The following is a 26,040-nucleotide window of genomic DNA, read 5'->3' as shown; positions in this document are numbered from 1 at the left end:
ACAAGCTCTATGTGACATTTCAGAAGTACATGCTGTGGCGGCGGCACCGGGGGGCAAGGGGGGGGTTGGGGACAGGGGGGGCGGCTACCCCCCGAAAATATGTTGGGGGGGGGGGTGGCGTCGCCCCCCCAGAAGAGCAAGCTGGAACCTTTTGTATTTTTTTGATGATGTGAAATTTCATTAAATCAAGCTAGTCTAACGGCAAAATTTAGCCAGAAAATGCAAGAGAGTGGAGTTTCTGAGCTACTCGATTTCCAAATTTCGCCAGACCTCCCTTGTGACGGCCCGCGTCTTCGGCGCAGGACAAATGTTGCGGGAGTGTCGCTCTCAAAAATCTTTTAAACTGAATCTTACTATCGTACTTAGCTTAGTTTACAAGCAGAATGTGGCCCCCAAATGCAGGAAATGACGTTTAAGACAGTCAAGATTTCAAAATTTTCTCCGGACCTCCCTAGCTATAACTTGCGCCTCGGGCGCTCACAACGACATGGCGAAAATTTGTGTGGGTCATCGCCCTCAAACAGTTTCTTTCTTTGACAAAAATGGCATTAGATTTAGCATAGTCTGCCAGCAAAATTTGTCCCTAAAAATACAGAAAATGCCATTTCAGAGGGTGCAGATTTCGAAATCTTCGGTACTCAAAATTGTGAAAATATTTTGGGGGCATCGCCCTCGCTGCTAAAAACCATGTGTCTTTCTTACAGAATTGCCATCAAACTTAGCTTAGTCTGGCAGCAAAATTTGCCCGTCAAAACGCAGGAAATGGCGTTTTAGAGGGTCAAGATTTCAAATTTTCCCGGGGGAGCATCATTTCAATTTTTCCCCGGACCCCCCTAGTGCTAAATGTGCTGCAAAATTCTGTCAGTAAAGTTTGCCCCCGCCAAACGAAATTTGCTGCCGCCGCCTCTGACATGCCCTTTTTTTTGTTGATCATCATGCAATATTTTAGAGATTAGTTGACACTTGCAGATTCCCTGAGCCCTGCCCAATGTGATGGTAGATTTTCAGGTGAAAAAGGCACTCAAGTCTAAGGAAATTTGAAAACTCAGCTCATGAACTGTGTAATGGGCTTTGAATGGCGTTTTTTTATCATTTTTTTATTTTCATGTTCAAAAATGTAGAATCAAAACGTTAGTCTTTTAAAATGGCTATTGTAGCTTGATTGTAGTACCTTGACCATGTGATACATCATTCTGGTCAAGGAATAAGAAATGTTGAAAATGTGAGAAGATGGTGACAGGAACTGGGTTACTTCGGCATGTAATATTTCCATGAGATGTCCATGGCCACTGTGCCCTAAATCTGTAGTCCCTACATCTGTCTTGTAAGTGCCTCTAAAGGTTAGCTTACTTAAAAGATTTTGTTGGTCTTAATGGCCCAAATGGTTTCTCTGTTATTCCTGTGTTGCTAGGCATTGAGTCGAAGCCGATGCAAACCCTGCGGTACTTCCTGGAGAGTGTGGAGGACGCCATGCTCTTCATGGCCATGATGGTGATCTCGGAGGGGTGGGGGGTGGTGCGCTATCAAGTACGCCACTTCCGCTGGACGGTTCTGGCAGGTGAGTCAAGCATTGCTCAGGTCCCTTCCACGGTAACCTTTCAATCATTTCTGGTAGTTTTTCTTTGAGGTGGGTAAAAGTGCTAGTTGTCATGGCACCATATACATGCATGTATAAAAGATAGAATAACATTTACTGATAAAACTATACACTGTCAGTTACCAGCAGGATAAGATTCTTTGTACTAGTAGGAAAATTCTGACCTAGTGTTTGTATTCCAGCCATGTTTGTTGTCTTTGCTGGCTCTCGGATGTGTGTCCACTGGGTCCACAACTACTTCCTGGTGAGTTTCTTTCAGTGGCCCCACTCAGTTTGCTCAAATGTGTGATCATATTTGTGGTCTTGCTTTATCTAAGACCTTTCCATATCCTGTTACTCAATGCAAAGATATATTTGCCCATATTTCCTATGTTCAATTTGCCTAGTATGATTTGATTTGGAATAATGGGAGAGAGATATACTTAGAAAGATGTGATAACTGTTCATTCCAGGCATTTGCTGTGTGTTGCGTGGTGTTCGTCATGTACCGTGCCTTGAAGTGGTGCTCCTACAACATGGAGGTCCTGCGGCGGCGACAAGCCAAAACCTTCAACTACATCCGCCGCCTCAACCTGGAGTACAAGACGGAGATCACGCTGCACGACCAGATCCACAAGAAGTTCGAGCTCTACAACAACTTCCGCATGGTCAGCGCAGCGTTCTCCATGCTGTACGCCATCGTGGTGACCTTGGGGACTTTCCTGTCGGAGTTCACGTGGGTTCAGGTCCTAACGTTTGAAGTCCCGGAGCTGCTGGTGTACCTTGCCATCGGTATCATCTTTAGACTACAAGACTTTGGGAAGTATGATAATGTTGAAATGATATCCCACCAGGAGAACTATGCTGCAGTGGTTCTGCCCGAAGTCCTGCAGACAGGGAAGAGGTTGAGACTGATGCTGGGGCATTATGATCAAGATAACAAGGACGAGTCCAAGCAGGACAGAACGCGCAGCCCCCAGCGCTTCCTGCAGTCCTACCTGTCAGCGTTAGCTTTGTAGATAAGGACTTGTGATGCTGCATTTGTTTGTCCTGTTCCTGTACATTGTTGTAAGTGGAAGGAAAAAGTGAATATTTATGGTAAATGTTATGTAAGAAAGGCAGGGTAGCACATGCTGTATGCATGGATGGTTTACAGTACGAGCACTCAGCCTGAGCTACTGGTTTATTTCTTTCTCAGGATTCATGTGTTATAGATGAGAGAAGTGTTGTTGTTTTCAAGATCACATGTATTTGTACATGTATCTCTATCAGTATTGTGGAAGCAAGCAAGATGATTTGCATCCTTTGTTATAAAAAGAGGTTATTTTTTTAAGGGTATACACATAGATCTGGCAGTTGATGTCATGGTAGCACTCTACATATTCTGCCTTGTAAATTCATGTGATACATACAAATCCTGAATAATTTACCTTTCCAGGAAAGGAGAATTTTTTAATGTGCACTCATTAATCAGAATTAATCAGAAATAGAAAGAAATGTAAGTTATCCCGTCAACTGATCAAGAGACTCCGTGAACAGTTTCATCAGGTTGGTACGTCACTGAATAAAGAGACTATATTGCAATTTCATTGACACATGCTAGATGCCAGGTAAGAGGTGTTTGGAGAGGTGCTTGTACTATATAGGGGATGGTAGTGGAAGCAGTGTTTGGGATTCACTGTCACCCAATTTTAGTTTATCTCTTGTATGTGAATTTTGTGACTGCAGCTGCAGAAAATTGCACTTTGAGAATACATGTATCAAACTTTTTGATAAAGTCAAAGTTACATTTGTATTAGCAGCATACTATGGCTCAAATTGAAATTGTATATGATGCAGTAGTCTGAATAAAAATGAAGGATCATATATCAAATTCTGTCAACCTAGCCCAAAGCTGCTAATTTTTATAATATAAAGACATTTCGTATCTAGAAATGGTTTATAATCAATTTCCTCATGCGTATGGATATATGCATGAGAGGTGTTGATGTAAGTGAACCCAATGGTTTTGAAGATTCAGATATCCCTTTCTTTGAAAGAAAACCTCATCATTTGTAAATTGTATCAAAGATCCAAAGCAACCCTTTAATGTAAAAAGAAAAGATACATAAACAAGAAGTTCTCAGACTACTATAATTAGAATATCTATTTTGACCTGACAATAGATCAACACAAAACTTTGCCTTCAGTGTTAACCCTTTCAAACTAAGCCCAAAGCAGACACAAAAACTGGCAAGTGCAAAGGATTATCATCATGGCCACTAATTGTTAACATTGCATGACATTTTTTTCCAGTTTCTGTATTAGTAAAAAAATGGACATCCCTCCTCATTTGTTGTTCATGAAAATTGTGTGAAGATATTTGTATTGTCCTGTACCTTTTATGAGTAAGAATGTTAAAAATCACTGGATGTAAGATACACATTGTACAAGAAATTTCAACCAGTGTGCAAATGTAACAGTGACTATGGTATGGTGTCCCTCCATGTCAATCAATGTCTTGTGTAAGCGCCCCTTCTATAGAATATTACCCAATGGAGATTAAAAAAGGATAAAATGTCCACATTATTGCTACACGTCATTTTCTGTGTAGTTACTGGGACAATCTAGCCTATACTGAAGGTCTGATTTGTACCTTCTACATGTGCATGTATTGTCTTCTAATTTTACCGTAGATTGTGTCGGCAAGGAAGAAAGCGAGTGAGATGGTAGTCATCATCATCAGGGTCTTAGAGACGGTAGTTGCCCAGATGAAATTTAGATGGTAGTTTATTTCATTTACCATAATACATTGTACAGATTTTTAAATCTTTATGTAATGATTATAATCTCACCTATTAATTTGATTTTGACAATAACACTATCGAATCCTATCGAAAATGTACTGAAAATGCTTAGGAAATGCTCTCCTGAATTATAGAAAAGGGCATTGCTGGGAAGATGGTGACAGTTTGAATATGGATTGAAGTGACAATCTTTTTGCTCTTTGCTATGTTGCTAGGTAGAGTACCAATATTCAGGTAGAATACAAATATCCATAGTTGATCTGAAAGCCATCAAAAAGCCAATGAACTAGATGAATAGCTTATCAGAAATTGCAGCATTGTCAGTTTATAAAAAATCAATGCAAATGATGAAAATGTATCAAAAAGAGAAATCAAAGGATGTCCACTTAAGATACTCATTGCAACATAGATAACATATAGTTTTCTGTCTACCTTGAACAATCATTATACGAAAATTACCTTTCAAACATAAAGAGCCTTGATATTCGTTGGGCAATCACAATACTCAGAATTGGCTGTCATAAACATGACCGGCAGATCCCATAAAATTCCTATCGACCAGAGGGTTTGTCAATTCTGTCCAGAGCTAATTGAAGATGGTACCGCAGGTCAGTGAGATACCCATTCTGTTTGGACAATTACCCAGTAATACTTGGGTTTCCCGAAAACCCGTAATACTTTTACATGTACTAGTATGTCAAAGCTGTAGATCAAAGAATCTTGATAGTTTGTTTAAAAAGATTGTTAACAGGATTCGGTCTACGTTTTCATTATTTTCTAAGCACTCGCGTGAGGTGAAATGATAATCTAAACCTTCTGATGTCGAACAAGGTTCTCAATAAAAGATGTCACGATGGTTTTCTTCCACGGCATCTGCTAGGCACACGGACACCCTCTTGCGGAGTTGAGTGGAACTGACGCCAGGCGTGTAGGGCAGCAGGCGTATGGGCATCAACCTCTCCACCGCTTTCATGCCTGGGAAGGTGGGCCAGTCGTCTCCGCGGACGTACACGGCGGTTTCTCCCGCCTTCTTGTCGAAGACGCACTCGATGTAGTCGGTGGGGTCGGCGGACGCGATGCAGAACACGACGTCGGCGTACACCTTGACGTTGCGCATGCGGGTCTCTGTGCTTTCTATGGGCATGCGCCGCTTGTTCTTGTAGATGCTGGCGCTGTCGTGAACTCCCACCACCACCTTGCGGCCCATCTTACGCATGCGCTGAAGCAAAATCTCATGCCCTGTATGGAACAGGTCGAAACAGCCGACGGTGAACACTGCGTCAACTGGATCAACAGGATCGAGCTTGTCCTGGATGCTTTCGTCGTGTTTGCTGTCGCTCAAGTCGTCTGAAGCTTGAGAATCTCTCAACCGCAGATTGTGGTTGTAGACAGTTTCTATCCTTTCCATTTCTCCTGGGGGCGCAGACTCGATCCTCTTTAGCTTGCTGTCGTGTCCGCTGTTCTTCTCCTGGATCCGGCGTGCCTTCAGCTTCCTGTCCAGACTGGCGTGGGCCAGGCGGATGCACAGGACCAGGCAGACCACACCGGCAGCACCGCCCCAGTGGTCCATGGGCACCTCCGAGCCTTGGGCAAGACACAAGAAGGCGATACCCAGGGACTCAAGCTTCTCTTTTGTCTTGCCTTCCATCGCGGCCTTGGTGCTGTCTGAGGAGGACCTCTGGTCGTGACTATTGACTTTCCCGAACTCTCGCGAGTAGAAGGCGCGAAAGTAGTCCTGTACTCTGACCACTCCGATCGTGAACTCGTACAGGATGACTACGGCACATGAGGCGATCAGCACCGATGACTGCAGGACGGTCATGCCACGGTAGTCGGTGACGACAAGGATGCTCCAGAGGGCGAGGCAGTTGACGATCTTGTCGCAGAAGGCATCCAGGAAGCCACCGAGGATCGGGTCGTCGACGGGACCGTACACATTTCGGTGCACCCGCGCCACAATCCCGTCCACGTGGTCCAGGTAGTCGTGCAGGATGACTAACCAGAACGCCGCCGTCGGTTGTCCGATCTTCAGGCAGACGGCGATGGGGATGACGAGGACCGTTCGGGACCAGGTGACGAAGTTTGCCGAGAAGACCACGCGCTTCTTCCCGCCGATACTCAGGGTCCGCGGGATGAGCCTAACGACGGGAGCGGTGATCGTCTGGATAGGTGTGTACATGCTGACGTCATACAGGCGCATCAGCATGAAGCATATGGCCTCGAAGGGCCAGGTGAGGGTACCTAGTACCCTACCCATGGCAGAGGGCATTTTGTGGAGATCAAATTTGGATTGCTAGCTGCAGTTTGGCCGCGTGTTACCTGAGGGCGCGGTATGCTCCACGGCTCTGGGCTATGACGATGGCGCTAAAGGTGTCCCACTCCCAGCAATGCATCTAGCACGGGGGCTGACACAACCAAACGGGTCTGCTAGTTCAGACGGACACAGGTGACCTGCATAAACGGGAAATACATATGTATGTCAGAACAAATATGTTCATTTTACTTTTGAGGCCCCAATATACAATGAGGACTTTTGTATATACAAACACTTGAACTTGATTGTATGCCTGAATCACGCAAGACTTACATGTACAACGTTAACCCTCGGCGTCTCGACTCCCGCTGACCACCCGCACAACAATAGGAAAAATACCACGTAGTGGAATTAATCTTATCGACAAGAGTCATCGACCAGATAACGTCGAGTGCCAAAGTCCAACAGCCTTAAGTACGATTTATCCCCGTGCTAGAAATTGGATCACCCTTGGTAAAAGAGTTTACTTGAATTCAGTAGTGTGCTATGGAGTTTCTAGATGCAAACAGGATGTCACCGAGAAATGATTTGTTTTTTTGACCGAACACGTATGAAATCTGAACACAAGAGTAACAGTAACTGACAACGCACGATATCAACGTCGCATTGAATATTGGTGTGTAAAAGTCCGAGTTTCATGCTTTACAGCGTGCGTATAACTTGGGCAGCGCAGTTGGATTGAAAAGGCCTCAGGTGGAACGAATTATATTGATGCATCCGGTAAGTCTCTACGAATATCAGACATTGGCCAATGTTGCTAGTAGTTCGCAGACATAACTTTCGAAGAATGTTTGTTTATTTAACAATCGTACGACCCCACAATCATTCCTTGTGTTGGAAGGTGGCGCAATAAAAAGTCAAGTGACTTAAGTATAGTCAACTTAACTTATCAACTGCAAAAAAAAAAAAAAACAAGATATTGTCCTGCGGGAAGCTATGATAGTCCTGATGGCCAAGGTGCAATTACTGCCCTCTTTATAAGTAACCCATTTGTAAACATACAGACGTATGGATCTCTGATAAACAAGGCTGCAAACGCCTCGACAGAAAGCAGGTTACACGTGCCTTGGCTTCATCCGTTAAAACAGAAATTGTACATGTAACATGACACAGCCTTTATACAATTGCACAGCTTACACCAGTACGTGTTGTATTTGTGTCAGGTTACAGTTACAGCTGCCATTTACGTTACTGCCAAGACCCAGGAGGAATGGCAATGGGGATCACAAGGATCGCTGTAGCTGAAGTAGTAAATATAATCAGAATGTAAACAAGAATAGCTTCCTGAACTCTACACGGACTAACCGCTTACGTTGCGTACCGAAGCTTCCTACATACCTGTGATATCTAGTCAGGGGACCTGCTTCCAGCGCGACACCTGGGTACAAAGTGTAGTGACAGTAGTGTTGTCACATGTCACACACCTGATGCCCTCCCATTTCTGCTGAGGGGGTGGGTGGAAAGGTCTACTGAGCGTGAAGTTCCTCTGTCGTGCGTGTCTGAATTTTCGGTTTATCTTATAGCTGAATTGTCTTAGTGACATGTTACATAATACCAACTTGCTACAGGCACGCGCGTGTGAGTGGATAAAGAATAAATGTGTTATTCCCATCGTCCCCTATATACCAGTCAGAATAGCAGAGTCCACAAATGCACCGTGGATACAGTCAATATGATAAGAGGTAGAAGGACGGTCGGCCTAGTATGGCTGGCATATGACCTGTCAGAAGGAACGCACAGGTCAAAGTTTGATAAAACGTGGACGGAGTATAACGTCACCTGTATGGGTCAAAGATTGGTCTAAACACGTCTGAACGGGGATGGGTGCTTTATTTGAAACCCTATAGATTACTTACCCAGGTGGGTTTCACTGCAGGCTCCCTGAAGGAAATGACTAACTTTTGGCATCCGACCACATGGACATGTGATTGTGACCTCAGTAGTGAATCATGCATGAATGATGACTCAAAGGGCAATGCCAAAGGGCGCAGGCCTTTTTTCGTGTGTTATTGCCTGTTTTGCCATGCTAGATTTGTATCTTAAATATCAAAGCCTATATTGTGTAATGCTTCTAGGAGTCTTATGAAGATACCTGACAGACTACAGTGTCTTTTTCTGTTGACAGAAGTGAAGATCCTGCATGCAAATATGTGTATATTTCTTTAACAGACATCCTTTTAGAAAACAAGAATGACTTTTTATAGGAAACCCTTGCCCACATTTCTGCTTCGTATATATGAATATCCTGAACAGGCATGCTTTCGGAAAACAAGAAGGATATCTTATAGAAAACCCTTATCCAGATCTCTGTCTTGTGTACTGTTGACAATGACAGAGAGAGCACCAACAAGTATTGGTGTGCGTAATTTTAAATTGAGTCACCGTACGGTAATAGCCTTATAATACATGAACCCTTATTTGTGTTCCGTCTGTTATGCCGGTACTACACATCTATGTTTTGAATGTCGGACAGGGTAAATGTCTAATGGAGGAATCACGTTGTCACCAACTGATAAGACGTTCAGTTAGATTCTTAGAAATATTCTTTAATGCATGCCGTGTGCGATATGACCACATCCGCTAGGTGGCGTATGCGCTACCCAACCTGGACGAGCATGTCTGACAGTAAGGTTAGGAGGAATCCCTGTACAGTTCGGATTCGGAGGGGGGGGGCGTGGTAGGGGGTTGTCACTGTAAGACTCTCTACATAGACAGACATAGATAGTCCATAGAAATACACTCTATTAGTCTATTAGTAAAGATATCCTACATTGAGAAACATTTAATCCCCAATTCTAGAAGGCGATATCTTGTTGAGTTACACCCCTTCACGTTCTACCCTTCCCTTGTACCTGGACTTGAAAACCATTGGGGTAAATCTGCCAATTTTGTACTTCAAACATGGAAGAACTGTTGATTGGGATATGTTTGCCAATGATAGAAATATTCCATTTAATTACATAGAAAAAAGATTCCCTCATTTTAGACACATGAGTAGCACTGACAATTGAAGGGACAAGTTTATATTCCTCATGTGTTTTGACAAACAAACCATAGCTAAATCCATTCAGTTCTATAATTTCACCATTACCAATGCAAGAAGCGAGAAGAAGCCGAACTTCTGTGATAGACAAGATTTGTGATACTTTTATATGTATATATGTTTTTGACTTATTGTGACCTGTACTTAGCTCGGTTGGGCAAACACAATAAAGGTCTTCATTCATTCATTAAAGTTCTGAAAACAAAACAATGACCCCTAATGTTAAAACGGATCACCCCTAGTTCCCAATCCAGGGCCGTGTGTATTTGAGCAGCATCACTCCCCGTTATCAAAAACTTCGGGGTCTATTTTCATTCATTATCATGTCCTTACAAATCTTCCGTTCCTTCCCGAAATCTTCAGAGGCTTCCGTTAAAATCATGGTCCTCCTGCCTAATTGAAAAATTATCATTCTGCTCCGGCTCGAAATTGCCATAGTCTGACAATGCCGACAGTCCTTCGCTCTCCTTTGCTACCCTATAAATACCCAAGATTTCCACACAGACAAGAGTCTGCTGTGCAAACGCCTGTGACCAAATACAGAAGTCTCGCGCGTATACTTTGTTTGTCACAAACCAGCAAGTCAGCTACTTAATATGTCTATTCTTCTAGCTTAGCTTCCAGAAATGAAGTTTTCAGCGTACACCTTTCACTTCCAGTTACCATACAACCGAAAAGTAGAGAGAATTATTTGTTGCAAGTCCCGTATGTCAGCAAATGACAACTGTGAACAAATGACAGGAGAATTCTTGGCCGACTCCGACCTTGTAAAGGCTCGCCCACACTCCACCAAAAAAGGTGGGAAGGAGGCACGGGGCCCCGCGGGATACCATAAATAGACGAAAGCAAACCATTTCGCTCTTCTGAAGTATTTAACACTAATTACTTGGCAAGGGGACCCCGTCCCGAGTATCTGTCTTCTTGGTTGAGAGCGCCTCTTCTTGCCGGGTCTTTTGTCGTAGATTCGAACAGAAAATTACAGCAATATGGTAAGTCTGCGTTTCACATCACATTTTCTAGATGCGTTAAGTCTTTCTGTAGGACTCTAACTTACAAATACATTTAGCACAAGATGTTAGCACAAGAAAATAGAGCTCAGATGCTGGTGCACATTATGAATCGTGCAGCTGAGCAGTCGTCTAGATTGCTACATGTCTTTTATACTGTAGAATGTTTGCTGTATATTTTAGTGAACTTTACCATACACCAGAACATTTCTTTTAACACATATTTTCTTACCTTACAACTTTTTGTACTTTTTCATTTCCCTACGAAAGCCACGCAAGAAGACAGCAGGAAAGAGAAAGTATGGCAGGAAGAGTACCAACATCTTCGCCATGTTCGACAAAGGGCAGATTCAGGAGATGAAAGAGGTGAGAAAACATGTTAAAAACACGAGTGGAAGGCTACCACGATGCTATACGATACAGGAATATCAGTGTGTCCGGACTTGAGAGAGGGATTTGCACAAGGGTGTCCCTTCCGACACCGGGTTGACTTCCCACCACACGACTCCAATTGCAAAGGTCGAGTGGGACGTGATATTACCTAAAAGTGCCCTAGTCGATGTGTAGAGACGAAGTCTATCTGTTTAGTTTTTAAACAGGTAGAAGGTTTGGAGGGGAAGGCAGAGTTGGGCCAAAAGGTTGAAGAAAACTTATGGTATCAACATAAACGCATTGAATTGAAGTTTTTTAGATAGACTCAATTGAGGTGCCAAAATGCCAGATTGACCACAAGGAAAGTAAGATACAGGACTAAACTACAATTACAACTGTATCTATTAATTGCATTTGTTTAAAATATACAAGGAGGAAGCTTAGTAGTAATCTCCCATGGAAATTTACTAATCGGCGGCACACGACAGCGATATCCAAGTTACCTATTTGGCAACCGCTGAGTTGGGACATTTCATCCCCCGGGCTTAGGTAAATGTTGGTACAAGCCACAATCTTAAGTATGTCAGGAATTGGAGCGGAAGATTCCATTCCTCGTCTCGAGGGGGGGGGGGCTGGTTCTGCTGAAAGGATGAACATGTTTTGTTATTGTCAGCAACTTAACTTGACTTAGATATTTGAAAGAAAATAGTGTTACATATATAACATGTAACCCAACATGCATCACTGATGTCAGACGGTACTACACTCCAAGTATCTGTTTAAATATTATCAAATCAGCTCTATCCTAAACAATGAAGTACATTATGGTCTGTGACATGATATAGCATGGTGGAGTACATGATTGCAAGGTATAGTAGACCAAGGAGTGAACAAATATAATTTTTTTATATCACCATCTTTTGAAGCCTATTAAAATATTGTTGTCCCTTGACAGGCTTTCTTCCTAATAGACCAAGACAGGGACGGATTCATCGGGAACGACGACTTGAAAGACATGTTTGCGTCACTAGGTAAGCACAACACTCGTTCCCACCCCTCAATCTGAGGAAAATTAAAGTTCTACCAGTCACAATGGAAGACAATATTGCTTTCAATCAATGATTGAACATCACTATAGCGCTGTCGGTATTAAAACTTTTCAATCGTATGAGGTACATGTATAAGGCAGCGAATATCCATAACAATTGAGATATTGATATTGTTGATATTGTCATAGGTAAGCAGCCTAACGACAAGTTGGTGGACAGTATGATCAAGGAGTCACCAGCACAGATGAACTTCACCGCCTTTCTGTCTCTTTTCGCCAACAAACTGGGAGGTAAGCACCCTTCCTGAGTTGGTTTTGGAGAGATAAAATGGAGTAGTTAATTATGCACAATGAATGACGGTTGAATGGTGAGTGAATGTGTTGAAAGTATTCCGAGTTTATTTCCCGTTATATTTCTGAAATTTGTTGCCACCGAACAATTCTTGCAGCAGACGTTTTATTTGAAAATCAAACAACTTGACTTTTCATATCGTTTTTGTCAGGTACGGATCCAGAAGACGACATCAACAAAGCATTTGAGTTCTTTGATCCAAACAAGACGGGCAAAATCAAAAAGGCGGCGTAAGTATTCAGCAATAATGTCTTGAAAATATCCTTGTATCGTCCAATAAGCTACATAACGTTATGCATCCATTGGCCATGGCATGCTATAGAAGTTGCTTTTATGGTAAAACACGCGAAACAACATGCCTGTTTCATTTTGTTGGATTGGTCTCGTATTTAGTGTTTTTGTCAAATTGTTACAGCTTGGTAGAATTGCTGACAAAGGCGCCGTACGGCGACAAGCTGAACGCTGAAGAGGTAAGCCGTCTTTTTTGTCTTTGTCTCCTACGTTCCAGGAGAAAGAGGAATTAATGCGGGATGAACGTACCTTCGTTTATGTAAGTGTTTAATGTATGTAAGATACATTTGGTAAACATCAGCATTAATATCATGTTTCTGTCCCACTTGTCAGTTGAGTGCCATGATGGAGATAGCGAACGTCGATCACAAGGGGATGTTCTACTACCGCGACTTCACTGCAGTCCTCAAGGGTAAGGAGGTAGAAGACTAAAGAAAGGGAGAATCTGGAGGCGGGAGGCTACATCTAGGGGTTTCGTGGATACTGCTTTGGTCGATACCAAAGGACGATGAAGTGCCAAGTGTAACAATGACATCTAGGATAAGAAGCCACAGCAAAGACCAACCTACGGCATTCATCGAGTATTTCTAAAAACCCTTTCTGCAGCCTTATGTGTAATAAGAAGCTTTGTCATAGTTCTACACGAAACTGTAAAAATGAAATAAAGAATGGTCCCCGTGTTACTATTTGTCCCCCACTCTCTTCTGATCCGACTCTGTGACAAGACAGAATGATTTATATCGTCTAGGATTACATGTAACGTTACCGAATGCGTCTTATAGATGGATTCCCAAGTGCACAATGTCTCAAACATGTAAATGAAGAATATCAAGAAAACGTTGTCCTTAAAGTAGAGTTCTAGCACAATTGCTTGGCATGTATTTACAATAGACTCTTTAAGTGAGAAATCGAAGTGTAGAAGCTATGTTCCTGTACGTGGAATATCTGTGTGACCTTGGTGTGTGAGTGACCTTGGACAGACGACCGTCATGTTTATTGGAATAAAGATACTAAGGGACTCGCAATGCTTCTTTATTTCACTTTTAATGGCATGGTAGTGATATCATAGCGTGGTCAGGGAGAAATAAGGGCACGCCCCACCCCTACCCATTAGTGGCATCATTCACCACAGTACCTGTCACAAAAAAGATCATCTCATGTATCAAATAATCCAGTTCGATGGTATCCATTTTAGTTATCAAACGGGTGCACGGTTTAGCCAAACTCACATATTCAAGGTTGATGTAGGTGAACAAAGAAAGGACAGACATGAGGCCTTTTCGACTCACGAAAAATTGAACAGACGTCTCCTGAATACATCATGTAGGGAAGAAACGACCCTTGTCAGAGAGAATCCAGTTAAGGCAGCAAAACACAAATAAGTGAGCAAAATCGACAATTGCATTTGCAGGCATGCAAGTTGGCATTCGTCCTGAACAGCAGGGGACGTAAGAAATACTTGTTCCGCTGACTAAGACCTTTTCATTGGGGACACCGAAGGTCGCTGAGATAAGGGAAGGACACTTGGCTGTAAGGAATGTGTCTCTGAGAAGGTCTTGGGGTAAAGATGCCTCCCACAAGCCCTTTGGTATGTTTGTGCGACGATCTCCATTCCATCAAAATATTGATGTCCTTCGCTAACATTCTTAAGCTCAGAAAGTTCCAAGTTTTAGAGGGATACAGAAAGTGGATATTTACTCCTACCGGCCTGTTAATGCTATTCATCAGTTGCCAATATCCATCCTGTTTAATAAGAATGCTCAGTCTTCCATAGTCTCTCAATAGATGTAATATAGCAGCCATATGTCAGAAAAACGCACCCTTAACGTTATCACTGATGGACTTTTGAATGCTCGCTACCATCCATTATAACTTAGCTGTCAAACTGATCGGCGACCAACGGTGCTGACTGGTACAGATAAAGCAGGATAGCATTGGATACAACTGACAGTACGAGGGGCGTTCAATAAGTAATAGCCCTGACACACTTCCAGTTGTCTGATCTAAATGAAATTTAGCATGTGTAATGATTGATATCTCTATAAGTTTTGTGGCAAAAACCAGCTCTGAACTATCAGTAGTTTCTGATTTAAAGGTGTTTGAACTGAGTCAGGTGTGAAATGAGCCAGGTGTGAAATGGAGCCAGTTGAGTGTCGCGCAGTGATTCGGTTTTTGTATTTGAAAGGACGCGCACCAAAGGAGACTTTTGATGAAATGAAAGAAACTTATGGTGATGATGCCCCATCATATGACCTTGTAAAACGCTGGCATCGTGAATTCAAACATGGCCGGAAGTCTGTGGAAACAGCTCCCAGACCTGGTCGTCCCTCTTTTGTCATTGATGAGGTATTTGTTGGAGGACCAACCTGGGGTGTCCTACAAAAACGGTGTCCAGAGATGCATCAAACAATGGGAGAAATTCATAAATCTGGGTGGTTCCTATGAAGAGAAAGACTAATAGCTGTGCCAAGTTTCATTAATCTCCTGCTATGGAAAATGGGTCAGGAGCATTTCTTATTGAACGCCCCTCGTAAGCATGATCACATACAGCTGTACTTGGATTTTACTCCGGGAAGGTATTATTGTCAAACAGTTATATACTTAGCAGGACAATTCTATTCACCAATCGACGCATCTGTAATTCTAACAATACATTACTATTTTCGTAGATAGAATGCCTAAACTACATTAGACCTAAAACACCATTTCACTACATTAGACCTAAAACACCATTTCACTGATTGAAACTAATATACGTCTAGCTGGCAACACGTGAAGCATTCTAGTCTAAGGACACACAGTATCCTCAGTGAGAATAAACCTATTTGTAGTTGCGCTCTTGACTGACTGTGTTGGAGCGCATTGTCTACGGCATGAAGGCATTCCATTGTGACATTGATTTGGTCTCACAGGGAGAGTGGCAGCCTTGACGTCACATAGTCAAGGAAAGTCAAACACCGTCCTTAGCCAGGGAACGTGAAGTACACAAGAAAGGATCGAGCATGTGTGTGTGCGTTTGTGCGTGCGTGTGTGTGTGTGTGTGTCTGTGAGTGTGTCTGTGTGTGTGTGTGTGTGCGCGCGCGCGTGTATGTCCATGTTTGTTTGTGTTTGTGTGTGTGTGTGTGTGTGTGTGTGTGTGTCTGTGTGTGTTATATGTATATGTTGTGTGTAATCAATCAAGTCTGGAAATGTATGACTGCACCAACTAAGGAACGTCAGTCCACAATGAAGATACTGACTTATCCTTTTTGCCTGCTTTGAAGTCATTTAGACATCATCTGACTGCCACAGTTTTAAGCTTAGGTCGACGAGAGCGACTGAAAATTCATGGTGAGTGTTTTCTTTATGTTGGAACAAAGCTCAAAACTGTTCAACTACCGGGGTCGAAGTAACAATCCTCAAACCATCGGGACAACATCCGCCTTATTATATCATATCAATAGGAGGAGATGTGAGAGCAAATGCACACCAACAACAGCGTCCCTGTATACAGGGCACTGCGTCAGTAAAATGCCCCTAATCTAAAATGGTTCGTCCCTCTCCATGCCACCACTAACACGGCATTAATCATATTCAGGCCATCTCTGGAGGCAGGAAAAGTTTGCTATGTGCCAGGGGAAAACAGAAACACGAAGTTGGCAGAGACACCTCTCCATATACGGCTGCGCCTGCCAAGACGTCCGCCGCTATTTATATCGCGCGGCGGCTCGATATTTCTCCTCAAACATCCCCCCTTGATTAGGAGGAGAAAATTCTTGGCGTTTTCCTGCCGCTGAAGAGGACTGGTGAGGCTGTGCACGAGAAAGACGCTGCAAAATGGTAAGTTTTTAGTGCCTTAAAAATCAAAATCATTGACACTTATCTGAAGAACAAAAACTTCATACGCTTCTTATCTGAGCTATGTCAAATCCGCTTTTAAAACTCACTTTCATACTTTTTGGCGGAGAAAGTGCAGAGTGAAAATAAATCACATCGTCTGTTCACGGGGCAGTGATGTCGAAAGGCTTTCACAAATGATAAAATCAATAGATCTGAGAAATATCTGTTTTGCATGAAAAGGCTTCTATATTCTACTTTTATGTAGTGCTGCTTTATTTCTTGTGTCGCATGACAATTCAATGATTATTTTCGAGTATCTTTCTCGGAATGTCTATCTAACCACGTAGAGCACGTTCAACGATATCAAACTTGAATAATAACTCTAATTCTGTTCATCAGGCAAGCAGAAAGGCCAAGAAGAAGGCAGGACCGAAGCAGCGCGCTGCTCGTGCCACCTCCAATGTCTTCGCTCACTTCGACCAAAGCCAGATCCAGGAATTCAAGGAGGTAGGTTCATCGGCACTTGTCGGAATCCCTCGGGATAGGAGAGGGAGGGAACAGTATGTAGCGCATGTAGTACCCATTTTGGTCATTAAAAATCAGTGAGCTGTCGGACGGTTAGCAGCCAGATCAGCAGAAAACGACACGAATTATTACGGTTGTAAGTAGTAAGTTGGAGTGAGCATCAATATTGTTGTAAAGAAAAGTTACCTAAGATGTTATGGATTGTAAGAAGTAAATGATATGCTTACTATGACATGCTTACTGTAGTGTTAACGAACCAAAAAAAAACATGCTACCAGCAAAAAGACGTCGACGTCGTCAAGATCAATGTATCAAATTCAGGGGTTTAGCGCAAAACGTGCATCAGAAAATTTGATTTTTGAAGCACCACACTGTCAAAGGTTACGCTAGAGTATCTACGATAAGAATTCGAAGAACCACAGAAACACTATTTACGGGGTAAGCTAATATATGTGAAAAAAGGGATGACTGGTGTGAAACCAAACTACCGATATAGAATATAGAAAACGGCAACACGATGTGTATCTTGTCCAACTACCGCGCTAGTTTGACAGGTTTGTATAACAAAGTACACGACTATACATTCCAGCCGACACCATCCCAATAACTCGTGCCTCCGTCATGCGCAGTTATTGCGCAGTTACTGGTCAAGTTTAACCCTAATGTATGATTTGGCACATTCAGTCCTATTTATAAGCGATCCATAGCAGAGTGGAACAGCCATACCACCCATCTCCCGTGGTATAAGCTCTGTATCAGCTTTACACAGACAATTTGTCTGCTGGCGAAAGAAAATAAAACTTAATCAGGATTAAGTGCCTGCTAATCGAACCCTTATTTGATTGAACCCAAAACGAGTTCACAGAGGACTTCTCCCATGGGTGAGAAATGTGTCGGATTCCTTCGACGACAAATCAGCCTCTCTCGCGGAGTAGTTGCCAGAAAGCTAGCATGAGTGACTGTTATTTTGACGTGTTTAGACATAAGTATGACGTAGCAGAATAATTTCGTAAATATTCTCGTTATCTCAATGCCTACATTGCTACAATTCCTCTGGTAGAAACAACGTCTGACTTCTGCGCTCTTGACCTAGGCTTCACGGTGACACTCCTGCCTAGAATTTGGCAAACGAGTCATCAGAAAGTAAAAGAGCATGCGCAGAGAAGAGAGCGAGAGAAATGAGGTTTTCAATGCTTGTGTGTGCCACATCTGATAACTATATTACGTTTAAAAATTTAGATCTTCACTCTAACATGCAACACTGTCGCAATTTTTTACAATATAATGTCGAATAGCAGCTATATAACTTTGGTCAGATATAGTGGATGCATTTCGGGCAATTCCAGACAAAACATATCACCACAACCGCGAAGAATAACAAGCGTTGAGAGGAAAGCACTCAAAAATAATCAGACACGTCTGCTGACAAGCGTTGACTGTTGGGTAGACATGGGAGATACGGCACAAATACGCGATGGAAAGGAATCCCGACTGAGACGTTACTTCACTGTAAAAGGAACTCAGGTACAGAAAGTGACTCATGAAACATGGCAGCTGTCCGAGCAATAAAGTGTGCAATTGTATGTCAATTCATTCGAACTTGAGCTGTTACCCTATGCAGTCTGAAAAATGTATCCAATACAGCTGTATCTCCCTGTTTGCACCATACAACCTACAATTTGTGACGGATTGAAACTAACTAGTTGCAAGAAAATAACGGTTACAGCAACTGTAACGTCTCAAAAGTGACACCACACAGTCAATGTGTTTCTATTAATAGTGACTTGGCCATGATACAAAACGGAAGGAATGCAAGACTCGATCATGCGTCCTCAGCGCAAAAATGTGAATCAACATTAAAAGTAGCAACTACTTGTAGTAGACGTTAGGAGAAATGTAGCGCACGGCACTGGCGGCAGGGATAGAAGCACTCTCCGAAAATAAAGCTCATCGGCTCATATCTAGATGTTTCTCCAACTCAGGCGTTTCTTGTGATTGACGCTAACAAAAACGGTGTTGTGGACAAGAGCGACCTAAAAACGACTTGGACAACACTGGGTGAGTATATGGGGATGACGTCACGTCCAAATGTCGTCAGTGTCACGTGACTCTCACACTGTCGTACGCAATGCACTACATTCCTTCCTTCGTTTACTCGCTACCCCAGCACTCTATCTTTCTATTCAAAAGAAAAACTCTTTGTCTAAGGACATTACGAAGGGACGGTGACTTGCTGTATTTCATCTTGGCGGAAAAGAGACTACTATAAACTGGAATCAGAAATAAAAGATGTTTACAATAAAGGGTCAACAATACACAAATTACAATTAACAAGAGTCGTAATGGATTTTGAATCAACATTTACTATATTTTTTTTTTCAGGATATAACGAAATGAAAATCACATTCACTCCTCTTCTGGCTTTGTATGTACAACCTTTGCAGCTTTTATGTGAAGCACTTCATCAGATGGTCGCTTGGGGAGCTTTTGAAACACTGCCCAAGCTATCACCTGTGTTGTTGTTTACCTATTGTCTGCTGTTGATTGTTTGCTTTGCCCAATGCCGTTCCCAGTGTTTTATGCTCTGTGATGTCGACCACAATGGCTTCCTGGAAAAGAGTGACCTTGTGGTGGTGTTTGAGAGGCTTGGTGAGTCCGTGCTGTCTTCTTTCCTCCCTTCCTTCCTTCTTTTCTTCTACTATTGTATATTGTCTATGCCGTTTTAGACCCATGCCATTTTTCCTTTAGATCATCTGATGCATGTTTGGGCTGATGTGATGCTGTACATAAAAATATTGTGTATTTGTAGCTTTCTGTCTTATTTTCTACTCGCTCAACTTCTGTGTTTTCTGTTTTCACATTTCGATTTAGCGCCGGTCGTTACCTACGAACATGTTGTATTTACCACTGAAGTATGGAAGAGCTAAGGCTTCTTATCTGTAATATCCTGCATTTTGTTACCTGAAAATCTTGTTGCTACCTACATTACAACAAACTTCTGTAACGTTATATTCAATATCGATGACGGGGTTTGATAGCAAAAAGAAAACACAAGAAAGAAATGATCAAATTGTAAGTTGGATTGGGAAAAATAATGAAGGAAACATCAGCTAACCTCAACGTTTCTTCCAGGTTTGATGATGGCTACAAATAAAATTGCGCCCTCATGAACCGTCAAAAAAAACTTCTCATGTCGTGCCCCTCTCCCCCTTATCTTGTAGGGAAGTCAGTTACTGACAAGGATCTTGACGCCATGATTGGCCAGGCCACCGGTCCCATCAACTTCACCATGTTCATGACACTCTTCGGCGGTAAACTTCAAGGTATGTCCTCCATTTAAAACATGTGTTTAGGAGTAGCGACGTTAGACAATGGAAAATTTTTGTGTCAGAATTTGTTAAAACAACGACTGTCAGCAGCGTTCCGAATTCAAAATTCTAAGCACTTCTGATTTCTGCCACAGGTTCGGACAAGGAGGAAGTTCTGTTAGAAGCGTTCGAAAACTTAGACGCAGCAGGAACGGGGATACATAAAGACGGGTAAGTCGTGTCTTAGTCTGATAGAGTAGCGCTGCTAGCGGCTTTAGGCCATTTGAGAGAAGTTCTTCTGCGTCCTGGACAGTGTAGTCGGAAAAGAACATCTTGTTCGTTCCAAGTATTGGGTAGTTTGTTTTGGTCTATTTACCATTTAATGCATGGGGTTAATTCCCTTTGTCAATATGCGTACACAGGACGGACGATTGTTTGCTTGGGTTCTACCTAGAAGATCTAACAAAAATGTACCAATTAATTTCATTTGCATAGATTCTAGCTGTAAAAATAAAGCGGTAGCTTCGAATATGATTCTTATAAGATAGGCACCGAGCCACAATATAAATATTTTTGTAAACTCATTGCAAGATAGACAGAAAGCTTTTCCTACACCCATTTCTCTTCCCTTCACAACTACATGTACACAGCTTCATCACCCTCGTCTCGACTGCTGGGGAGAAGCCGTTCACCAAGGAAGAGGTGGCGGAGACGCTGAAGGTGCTGCCCCTGGACGACAAGGGAAACATCAAGTACAATGAGTTCGTCCGGATTCTGAAGGGAGGAGAGTAACAGGCTCACGGCACGAGAGGGACGCAGGGAGCTAGAAGAAGGAAGATAAGAACTGTTATCGTTTGTGAGAAGTTTTATGCCAATTCTAGACCAGTCAGATCGTTTTTAGTTCTGAGGTTCGCTATGCTGAGACATCATTGTTCAAAGAACCAAACAAATTCTGTTTCGTTGACAGCTGGTGATAAAAAATTACGCCAGACGCTATAGCAGTGTCCTTACGTACTGGAAAACCATGTATGGGGTATAATCAACCCTGAGGGGCTTGATTTCAAACATTTTTGTGTCCTTTAGCATCTGTCGCCTTTAAGATAACATGAGGTTTATTGAGATATCCGAATTGTTTTCTTGTACCCTAGCGACACAGACGTGATCTGATGTAGATAAACTGGTGTAATTTGCAGTTTGTTTAAGTTGAACACCACATTGTCTTACTCGTCATTTGCAGACGAGAGCGTTGTCATGGAAGTCAAATAAACCCTTTGATATTTAGTGGGCACCTTGAGAGTTGTTATCACGTTGTATAAGTTTGAATTTCTCAAAGTTTACATCAAATCCGTGGTGAAATAGAAGTCGAAATAATCTATGAAACTGAGATAAGGCATGGTGACGCCAATGGCGTCAGTGTGTTAAGATCAAATGACAACAACGCCATCACGTAATTATCACCGAGTTGTCGTCTACATGATACCTGGAGCATGATTGTTACCTGCGGTATCATCCTCGACTCATCACATTAGAAAGAATAAAACCACGATCATTTTACTACTGGTATCTGAAGTCTGAGAGGGAACGGAAACATACTCAGTTCTCCGGTCTGTATGTTACTAAGTAAATGTTTTGGAATCGCGATAGCTTCACTTCATCTGGACTCCATTCTCCACATATCTAAATATATAAAAAAACGTACGTGCGCACACACACAGACACACACAACAACTCACACACACGCCCGCGCGCGCACACACACACACACACACACATACACACACGAACACACACACACACGAACACACACACACACACACACTCGGCGCAGCTACATCCGAAATAATTGCATCGCCCGTTTCCACAGAAGGGTGTACCCTGTGTTTGGGGGAGACGCACATGTCCATTTATATCACAAGAACACCTCTCTCTCTCTCTCTCTCTCTCTCTCTCTCTCGCTCTCTCTCTCTCTCTCTCTCTCTCTCGCTCTCTCTCTCTCTCCTCTCGCACACACACAGGTGAACTAGCAAGTCGACCACACATTAACGACACGTACAGCTTTTCACTATCATTCCGGGTGTTTTATTGGTCACAGCTTCCTTGTAACCTATCCCTCTTAGGGTTGAATTTCATCTGGACACCATTGTACTGTTGTACAATGCAGACAAAAGCTTTCTTGATTAAAGCTACATCCTGGCAAGTTATGCCCTCCATTATTCCTAATCTGTACCTTGAACAAACAATGGTAAATGTAACATTAGCGTTCCTTTCCCTCGGCCGCTTCCCTCTTCCCGAAGCGGAACTGAAAACCTCCCTTGGTCGACATCATGCGGAGCATCTCAGCTGCCCAGGACAGCAGCCGGGTGGTCTTCTTCTCCCGCTCCACCTCCTCCACGTCAGGCCTGTACACATTAACAGCCGGTCGCCGAAGGCCCCCTACCGGTTCCTGCAGGTACTTCACCAATGCCTCAGCTTCCTCCTTTGAGAGTCCCGCGCCTTGAGCCTCAGAGGGTTCGCGAGTTTCGTTGTCGTCGTCTTCCAGGAGCGCCAGTAGGTTAGCTCGTCTCTGCATGCGGACCTCGTCCTCGGACGGGGCGGAGCGGCGGGCCAGGCGGTGGGGAGACGGAAGGTTGGCCGTCGCTGCCGTGGTCACCAGGACCGCCAACAGCACGGCTAGTATCCGGGACATTTCACTGTTAACATGAAAATTGGTACGACAAATCAATCCTGGCAAAGTTGTGAGCCTCGAGAGTAATTCTGAATCCCTTTATCTTCTACTTCCAAAGTGAATGCCTTTCAGCACTAAGGACATGTCCAAAACCTTAACATGACAAGATGCATTGATCTCTCTAAACATACAGTTGAAACAGAAGTTTCTCAATCTTAACGCAAAGAAAAGAAACAAACTCTCACCTGTACATGTTAACTACTGAGCCACCAATACCAGCTATGCGTCTCTATGCAGCTGTGGATAGAGCTTCTCTAGCAGAGGTTCTGAGCTAAAGCTTCGGTCCCTTTCTTTATAAAAGCCGTGTATGCATCCTTGTGACGTCACCCTCGCGCCGCCCACGTATCTGGTGTGACCATTGTGTGCTGTACGTTACCGAGGGATAGGCAGTTCGTGCTTGTCAGATACTGTAAAATCAAAATTAATTTTAATCCTTCGGGGAGAAAAAGATACCCTACATGGTTTTTCCTATTTATCAAAATACACAAAAATGCAGAAACAATACAGCATTTGTTGATTTTTCTTTCACCCACTTCCAAATGAAGCGTTGACACCTTCCTACTACGCATGAAGTCATGAAACTAAGGAAGAGGGGACCGCCCTTTCCGTCCTTCTTGCACGTCAACACCTGGTTTTATTTACAAAAATTACAAATTAGATTAAAACTTAGTTGAGTCGTCTGGTATCAGTTACGATGGACCGGGTGGAAAAAACAGCGAGCCCGTTGTCAAGCCGCAAAAGCTTTCTCCGGAATCACGTTGACTTTTCTTCCAATGACAGTGCTCAAATTGGCATGTAATGTTTGAATACATTGGTAAAGTACAATGTTGTGTAAATGAGTATGAATTATATGTAAACGAGTGTTTTGAGCTCTACCTAACATGCTCCATATCTCAACAGATGAATATAGCTTATCGAAACACATGAAAAGACCAACCTCCGCGTAAGCTCTGTAATTGCAACGTCTTTTAGATTGCGTGGATACCATGTCCGTTAATTCGGTGTAATAATATAAATGATGAATATGAAAGCAGTAAGTAAGTAAAGACATATTTTATGTTCCATGTGTAACGTTACTTCGACAAAGACGTGCCGAGATACCATCGGGGAAAATACTAGACTAGTGACGTCGACGCGTCATGCTTGTCCAAACCAATTGTTTGTAGCTGAAGCAAGCGGAAGGCGCAAGACAATCGGCTACAGGATACCAACGACGTGTATGAAAAATAACCCAGGGGCTATCGTCGGCACTATCTTGTATGATATGTCAGGTTCGTGTACCGACAATTCAATTTGAGTGTCAGTGTGAAGAAACTGATATGGCACAGACACTTTCAATAAGGTCACCATGTAGAATAATCTTTCCCGCCTTTCTGCTGAGTCACGAACTGATTTATCGTGTTGATATGTCGTGCGAGCGTATGTCATTTTGTGACGAACACTCGGGTATCTAAACTTCACGCTGATAATGAGGGGATGGCTGAAACACGATGACTCCAATTAGGCAATTCATAATCTAACAAACAAGAAAGCCCTGTAATATATGTGTGAGTTCTTGGCTTATGCAGGGAATTCATCTTTTATGCCCAAGTGCATGCACACACAAACGCAACTGACCAGGCGTTATTGTTACCATTCTAGTCATTTATTCAGCACAGGTTCTATGTGATCTCTGACCTTATTCTGAGGCTGAAAAGCCATTAAATGATATGGACGAGGACATATCTATTTCTACTGTTGTACAATCCAGACAATGTTGTCTCTACTGAAATTATCTTCTGCCGATAATGCGCTTCACAATTCCAGTCATCAAATTATGCACTTATTAATTTCAATTATTCATCTTGGCAGAGAACGAGCCGTGCATATGTTTGTACGTAATCTCTCTCCGTATTTAGTGAACAGAAAGCTTAGATATTGGCCGCAAGACTAGTGTTCTCCCCCCTCGTCTTCGTCCCTCTTTCCGAAGCGAAGGATGATCCCGGCCTTCCTCGAGCCCATCGTCCGAAGCGATTGGGCAAGACTGGACAAATCTAAAGCCTTCTTCTCCCGGTCCCCTCGTTCCCCCCGGCCTGAGCGTGGCCTGTGAAAGCCACCACCAGTGTGTAGTTGTCCCCGAAGGCCGCCTACCGGGTCTACGAGGCACTTCACCAATGCGTCGGCTTCCTCCTCTGTGAGACTCAGACCCAGTACTGGTGTGTCAGTGGCCTCACTAGCGCCATTGTCGTCGTCTTCTAGGAGCGCCATAAGGTTGGCTCGCCTCTGCAGGCGGACCTCGTCCTCGGACGGGGCGGAGCGGCGGGCCAGGCGGTGGGGAGACGGGTTGGTCGTCGCGGCCGTGGTCACCAGGACCGCTAACAGCACGGCTAGCATCCGAGACATTTTGCTGTAATGGGAAAATTTACACGTCAAAAATTGGTAATGATGTCTGCAATTAAAAGTGATTTAAAGGTCACGATTAAATCCACCCAACTTGGATGACTGAATACCTTTCAGCACTAAGGACATGTCTAACTGACGCTGTACCTTTCTGGCATCAATGTGTACTAGGCTAATTTACCGTCCAGGAAAGATGCCACCGGCTTTTGGATATTCCTTCTCCAAGACTGATATATAACAACAGTAGGCCAAACCTGAGACTATTTGAATCGGGTGAAAAGGAGAAGAAAAAGTACTGACCTGCACTTGTAAATTGCCACTGGTCCACCCACAGAAGATGACCGTTTTGCCTACAGATGGCAGCAGAGTAGGGGCAGTTCCTCCCTAGAAGAGGTTCTGAGTGAAACGGCCTGTCCCTCTCCTTTTAAAGCTCTTTTTGTGTGAACAGTAATGTTACTTCCGTACCGCCTACGGCTTACACGTGTGGTTCCCTAC

The 26,040-nt window shown here is 43.1% G+C and overlaps 6 protein-coding genes across 8 annotated transcripts; 3 read left to right on the top strand and 3 right to left on the bottom strand.

The window, feature by feature from the left end:
- Nucleotides 1-1,191: 1,191 nt before the first annotated feature.
- LOC118413534 lies at nt 1,192-3,105 on the top strand. Its single transcript, XM_035817058.1, has 3 exons — nt 1,192-1,558; nt 1,780-1,841; nt 2,050-3,105. The coding sequence occupies exons 1-3, from the start codon at nt 1,429-1,431 to the stop codon at nt 2,593-2,595; spliced, it is 738 nt and encodes a 245-aa protein (XP_035672951.1). The 5' UTR covers nt 1,192-1,428; the 3' UTR covers nt 2,596-3,105.
- A 1,191-nt stretch (nt 3,106-4,296) lies between these two features.
- LOC118413533 lies at nt 4,297-8,594 on the bottom strand. Of its 2 annotated transcripts, none has more exons than XM_035817057.1 (2): nt 8,533-8,594; nt 4,297-6,813 (listed from the first exon to the last, which is right to left on the bottom strand). In XM_035817057.1, the coding sequence occupies exon 2, from the start codon at nt 6,629-6,631 to the stop codon at nt 5,198-5,200; it is 1,434 nt and encodes a 477-aa protein (XP_035672950.1). In that variant the 5' UTR covers nt 6,632-6,813; nt 8,533-8,594; the 3' UTR covers nt 4,297-5,197. The 2 variants fall into 2 exon arrangements, with proteins under 2 accessions (XP_035672950.1, XP_035672949.1); XM_035817056.1 differs by lacking the exon at nt 8,533-8,594 and adding an exon at nt 8,015-8,220.
- Nucleotides 8,595-10,547: 1,953 nt separating this feature from the next.
- On the top strand, nt 10,548-13,814 carry LOC118413856 (myosin regulatory light chain 12A-like). Its single transcript, XM_035817436.1, has 7 exons — nt 10,548-10,708; nt 10,997-11,092; nt 12,054-12,129; nt 12,336-12,437; nt 12,650-12,728; nt 12,914-12,968; nt 13,123-13,814. Exons 1-7 carry the CDS (start codon nt 10,706-10,708, stop codon nt 13,219-13,221), a joined length of 510 nt encoding a protein of 169 aa, XP_035673329.1. The 5' UTR covers nt 10,548-10,705; the 3' UTR covers nt 13,222-13,814.
- A 2,594-nt stretch (nt 13,815-16,408) lies between these two features.
- LOC118413857 (myosin regulatory light chain 12B-like) lies at nt 16,409-21,995 on the top strand. 2 transcript variants are annotated; one of them, XM_035817438.1, is made up of 6 exons: nt 16,409-16,608; nt 17,008-17,115; nt 19,116-19,191; nt 20,355-20,456; nt 20,597-20,672; nt 21,092-21,995. In XM_035817438.1, the coding sequence occupies exons 1-6, from the start codon at nt 16,606-16,608 to the stop codon at nt 21,231-21,233; spliced, it is 507 nt and encodes a 168-aa protein (XP_035673331.1). In that variant the 5' UTR covers nt 16,409-16,605; the 3' UTR covers nt 21,234-21,995. The 2 variants fall into 2 exon arrangements, with proteins under 2 accessions (XP_035673331.1, XP_035673330.1); XM_035817437.1 differs by lacking the exon at nt 19,116-19,191 and adding an exon at nt 19,707-19,782 and having other exon boundaries at nt 16,428-16,608.
- A 502-nt stretch (nt 21,996-22,497) lies between these two features.
- Nucleotides 22,498-23,490, bottom strand: LOC118414259. The gene is made up of 2 exons (XM_035818179.1): nt 23,352-23,490; nt 22,498-23,131 (listed from the first exon to the last, which is right to left on the bottom strand). Exons 1-2 carry the CDS (start codon nt 23,357-23,359, stop codon nt 22,696-22,698), a joined length of 444 nt encoding a protein of 147 aa, XP_035674072.1. The 5' UTR covers nt 23,360-23,490; the 3' UTR covers nt 22,498-22,695.
- Nucleotides 23,491-24,789: 1,299 nt separating this feature from the next.
- On the bottom strand, nt 24,790-25,980 carry LOC118414210. Its single transcript, XM_035818092.1, has 2 exons — nt 25,846-25,980; nt 24,790-25,552 (listed from the first exon to the last, which is right to left on the bottom strand). The coding sequence occupies exon 2, from the start codon at nt 25,546-25,548 to the stop codon at nt 25,096-25,098; it is 453 nt and encodes a 150-aa protein (XP_035673985.1). The 5' UTR covers nt 25,549-25,552; nt 25,846-25,980; the 3' UTR covers nt 24,790-25,095.
- Between the last annotated feature and the right edge of the window lie 60 nt (nt 25,981-26,040).

This window comes from Branchiostoma floridae, chromosome 4 (assembly GCF_000003815.2).
Source record: "Branchiostoma floridae strain S238N-H82 chromosome 4, Bfl_VNyyK, whole genome shotgun sequence".
Taxonomy (NCBI): domain Eukaryota; kingdom Metazoa; phylum Chordata; class Leptocardii; order Amphioxiformes; family Branchiostomatidae; genus Branchiostoma; species Branchiostoma floridae.
Note: the sequence above shows the minus strand (reverse complement) of the source record. Positions and strands in the feature narration are given on the sequence as shown.

What these genes read in the sequence shown, in the direction of transcription:
- LOC118413534 (XM_035817058.1), top strand. Translation starts at nt 1,429, where the DNA reads ATGCAAACCCTGCGGTACTTCCTGGAGAGTGTGGAGGACGCCATGCTC. An exon ending in CCGCTGGACGGTTCTGGCAG is followed by an intron (nt 1,559 to 1,779) that starts GTGAGTCAAGCA and finishes TTTGTATTCCAG; the next exon opens with CCATGTTTGTTGTCTTTGCT. An exon ending in GGGTCCACAACTACTTCCTG is followed by an intron (nt 1,842 to 2,049) that starts GTGAGTTTCTTT and finishes TGTTCATTCCAG; the next exon opens with GCATTTGCTGTGTGTTGCGT.
- LOC118413533 (XM_035817057.1), bottom strand. Translation starts at nt 6,631, where the DNA reads ATGCCCTCTGCCATGGGTAGGGTACTAGGTACCCTCACCTGGCCCTTC.
- LOC118413856 (XM_035817436.1), top strand. An exon ending in GGCAAAATCAAAAAGGCGGC is followed by an intron (nt 12,729 to 12,913) that starts GTAAGTATTCAG and finishes AAATTGTTACAG; the next exon opens with CTTGGTAGAATTGCTGACAA. An exon ending in ACAAGCTGAACGCTGAAGAG is followed by an intron (nt 12,969 to 13,122) that starts GTAAGCCGTCTT and finishes CCCACTTGTCAG; the next exon opens with TTGAGTGCCATGATGGAGAT.
- LOC118413857 (XM_035817438.1), top strand. An exon ending in AGATCCAGGAATTCAAGGAG is followed by an intron (nt 17,116 to 19,115) that starts GTAGGTTCATCG and finishes TCTCCAACTCAG; the next exon opens with GCGTTTCTTGTGATTGACGC. An exon ending in CTTCGGCGGTAAACTTCAAG is followed by an intron (nt 20,457 to 20,596) that starts GTATGTCCTCCA and finishes TTTCTGCCACAG; the next exon opens with GTTCGGACAAGGAGGAAGTT.
- LOC118414210 (XM_035818092.1), bottom strand. Translation starts at nt 25,548, where the DNA reads ATGTCTCGGATGCTAGCCGTGCTGTTAGCGGTCCTGGTGACCACGGCC.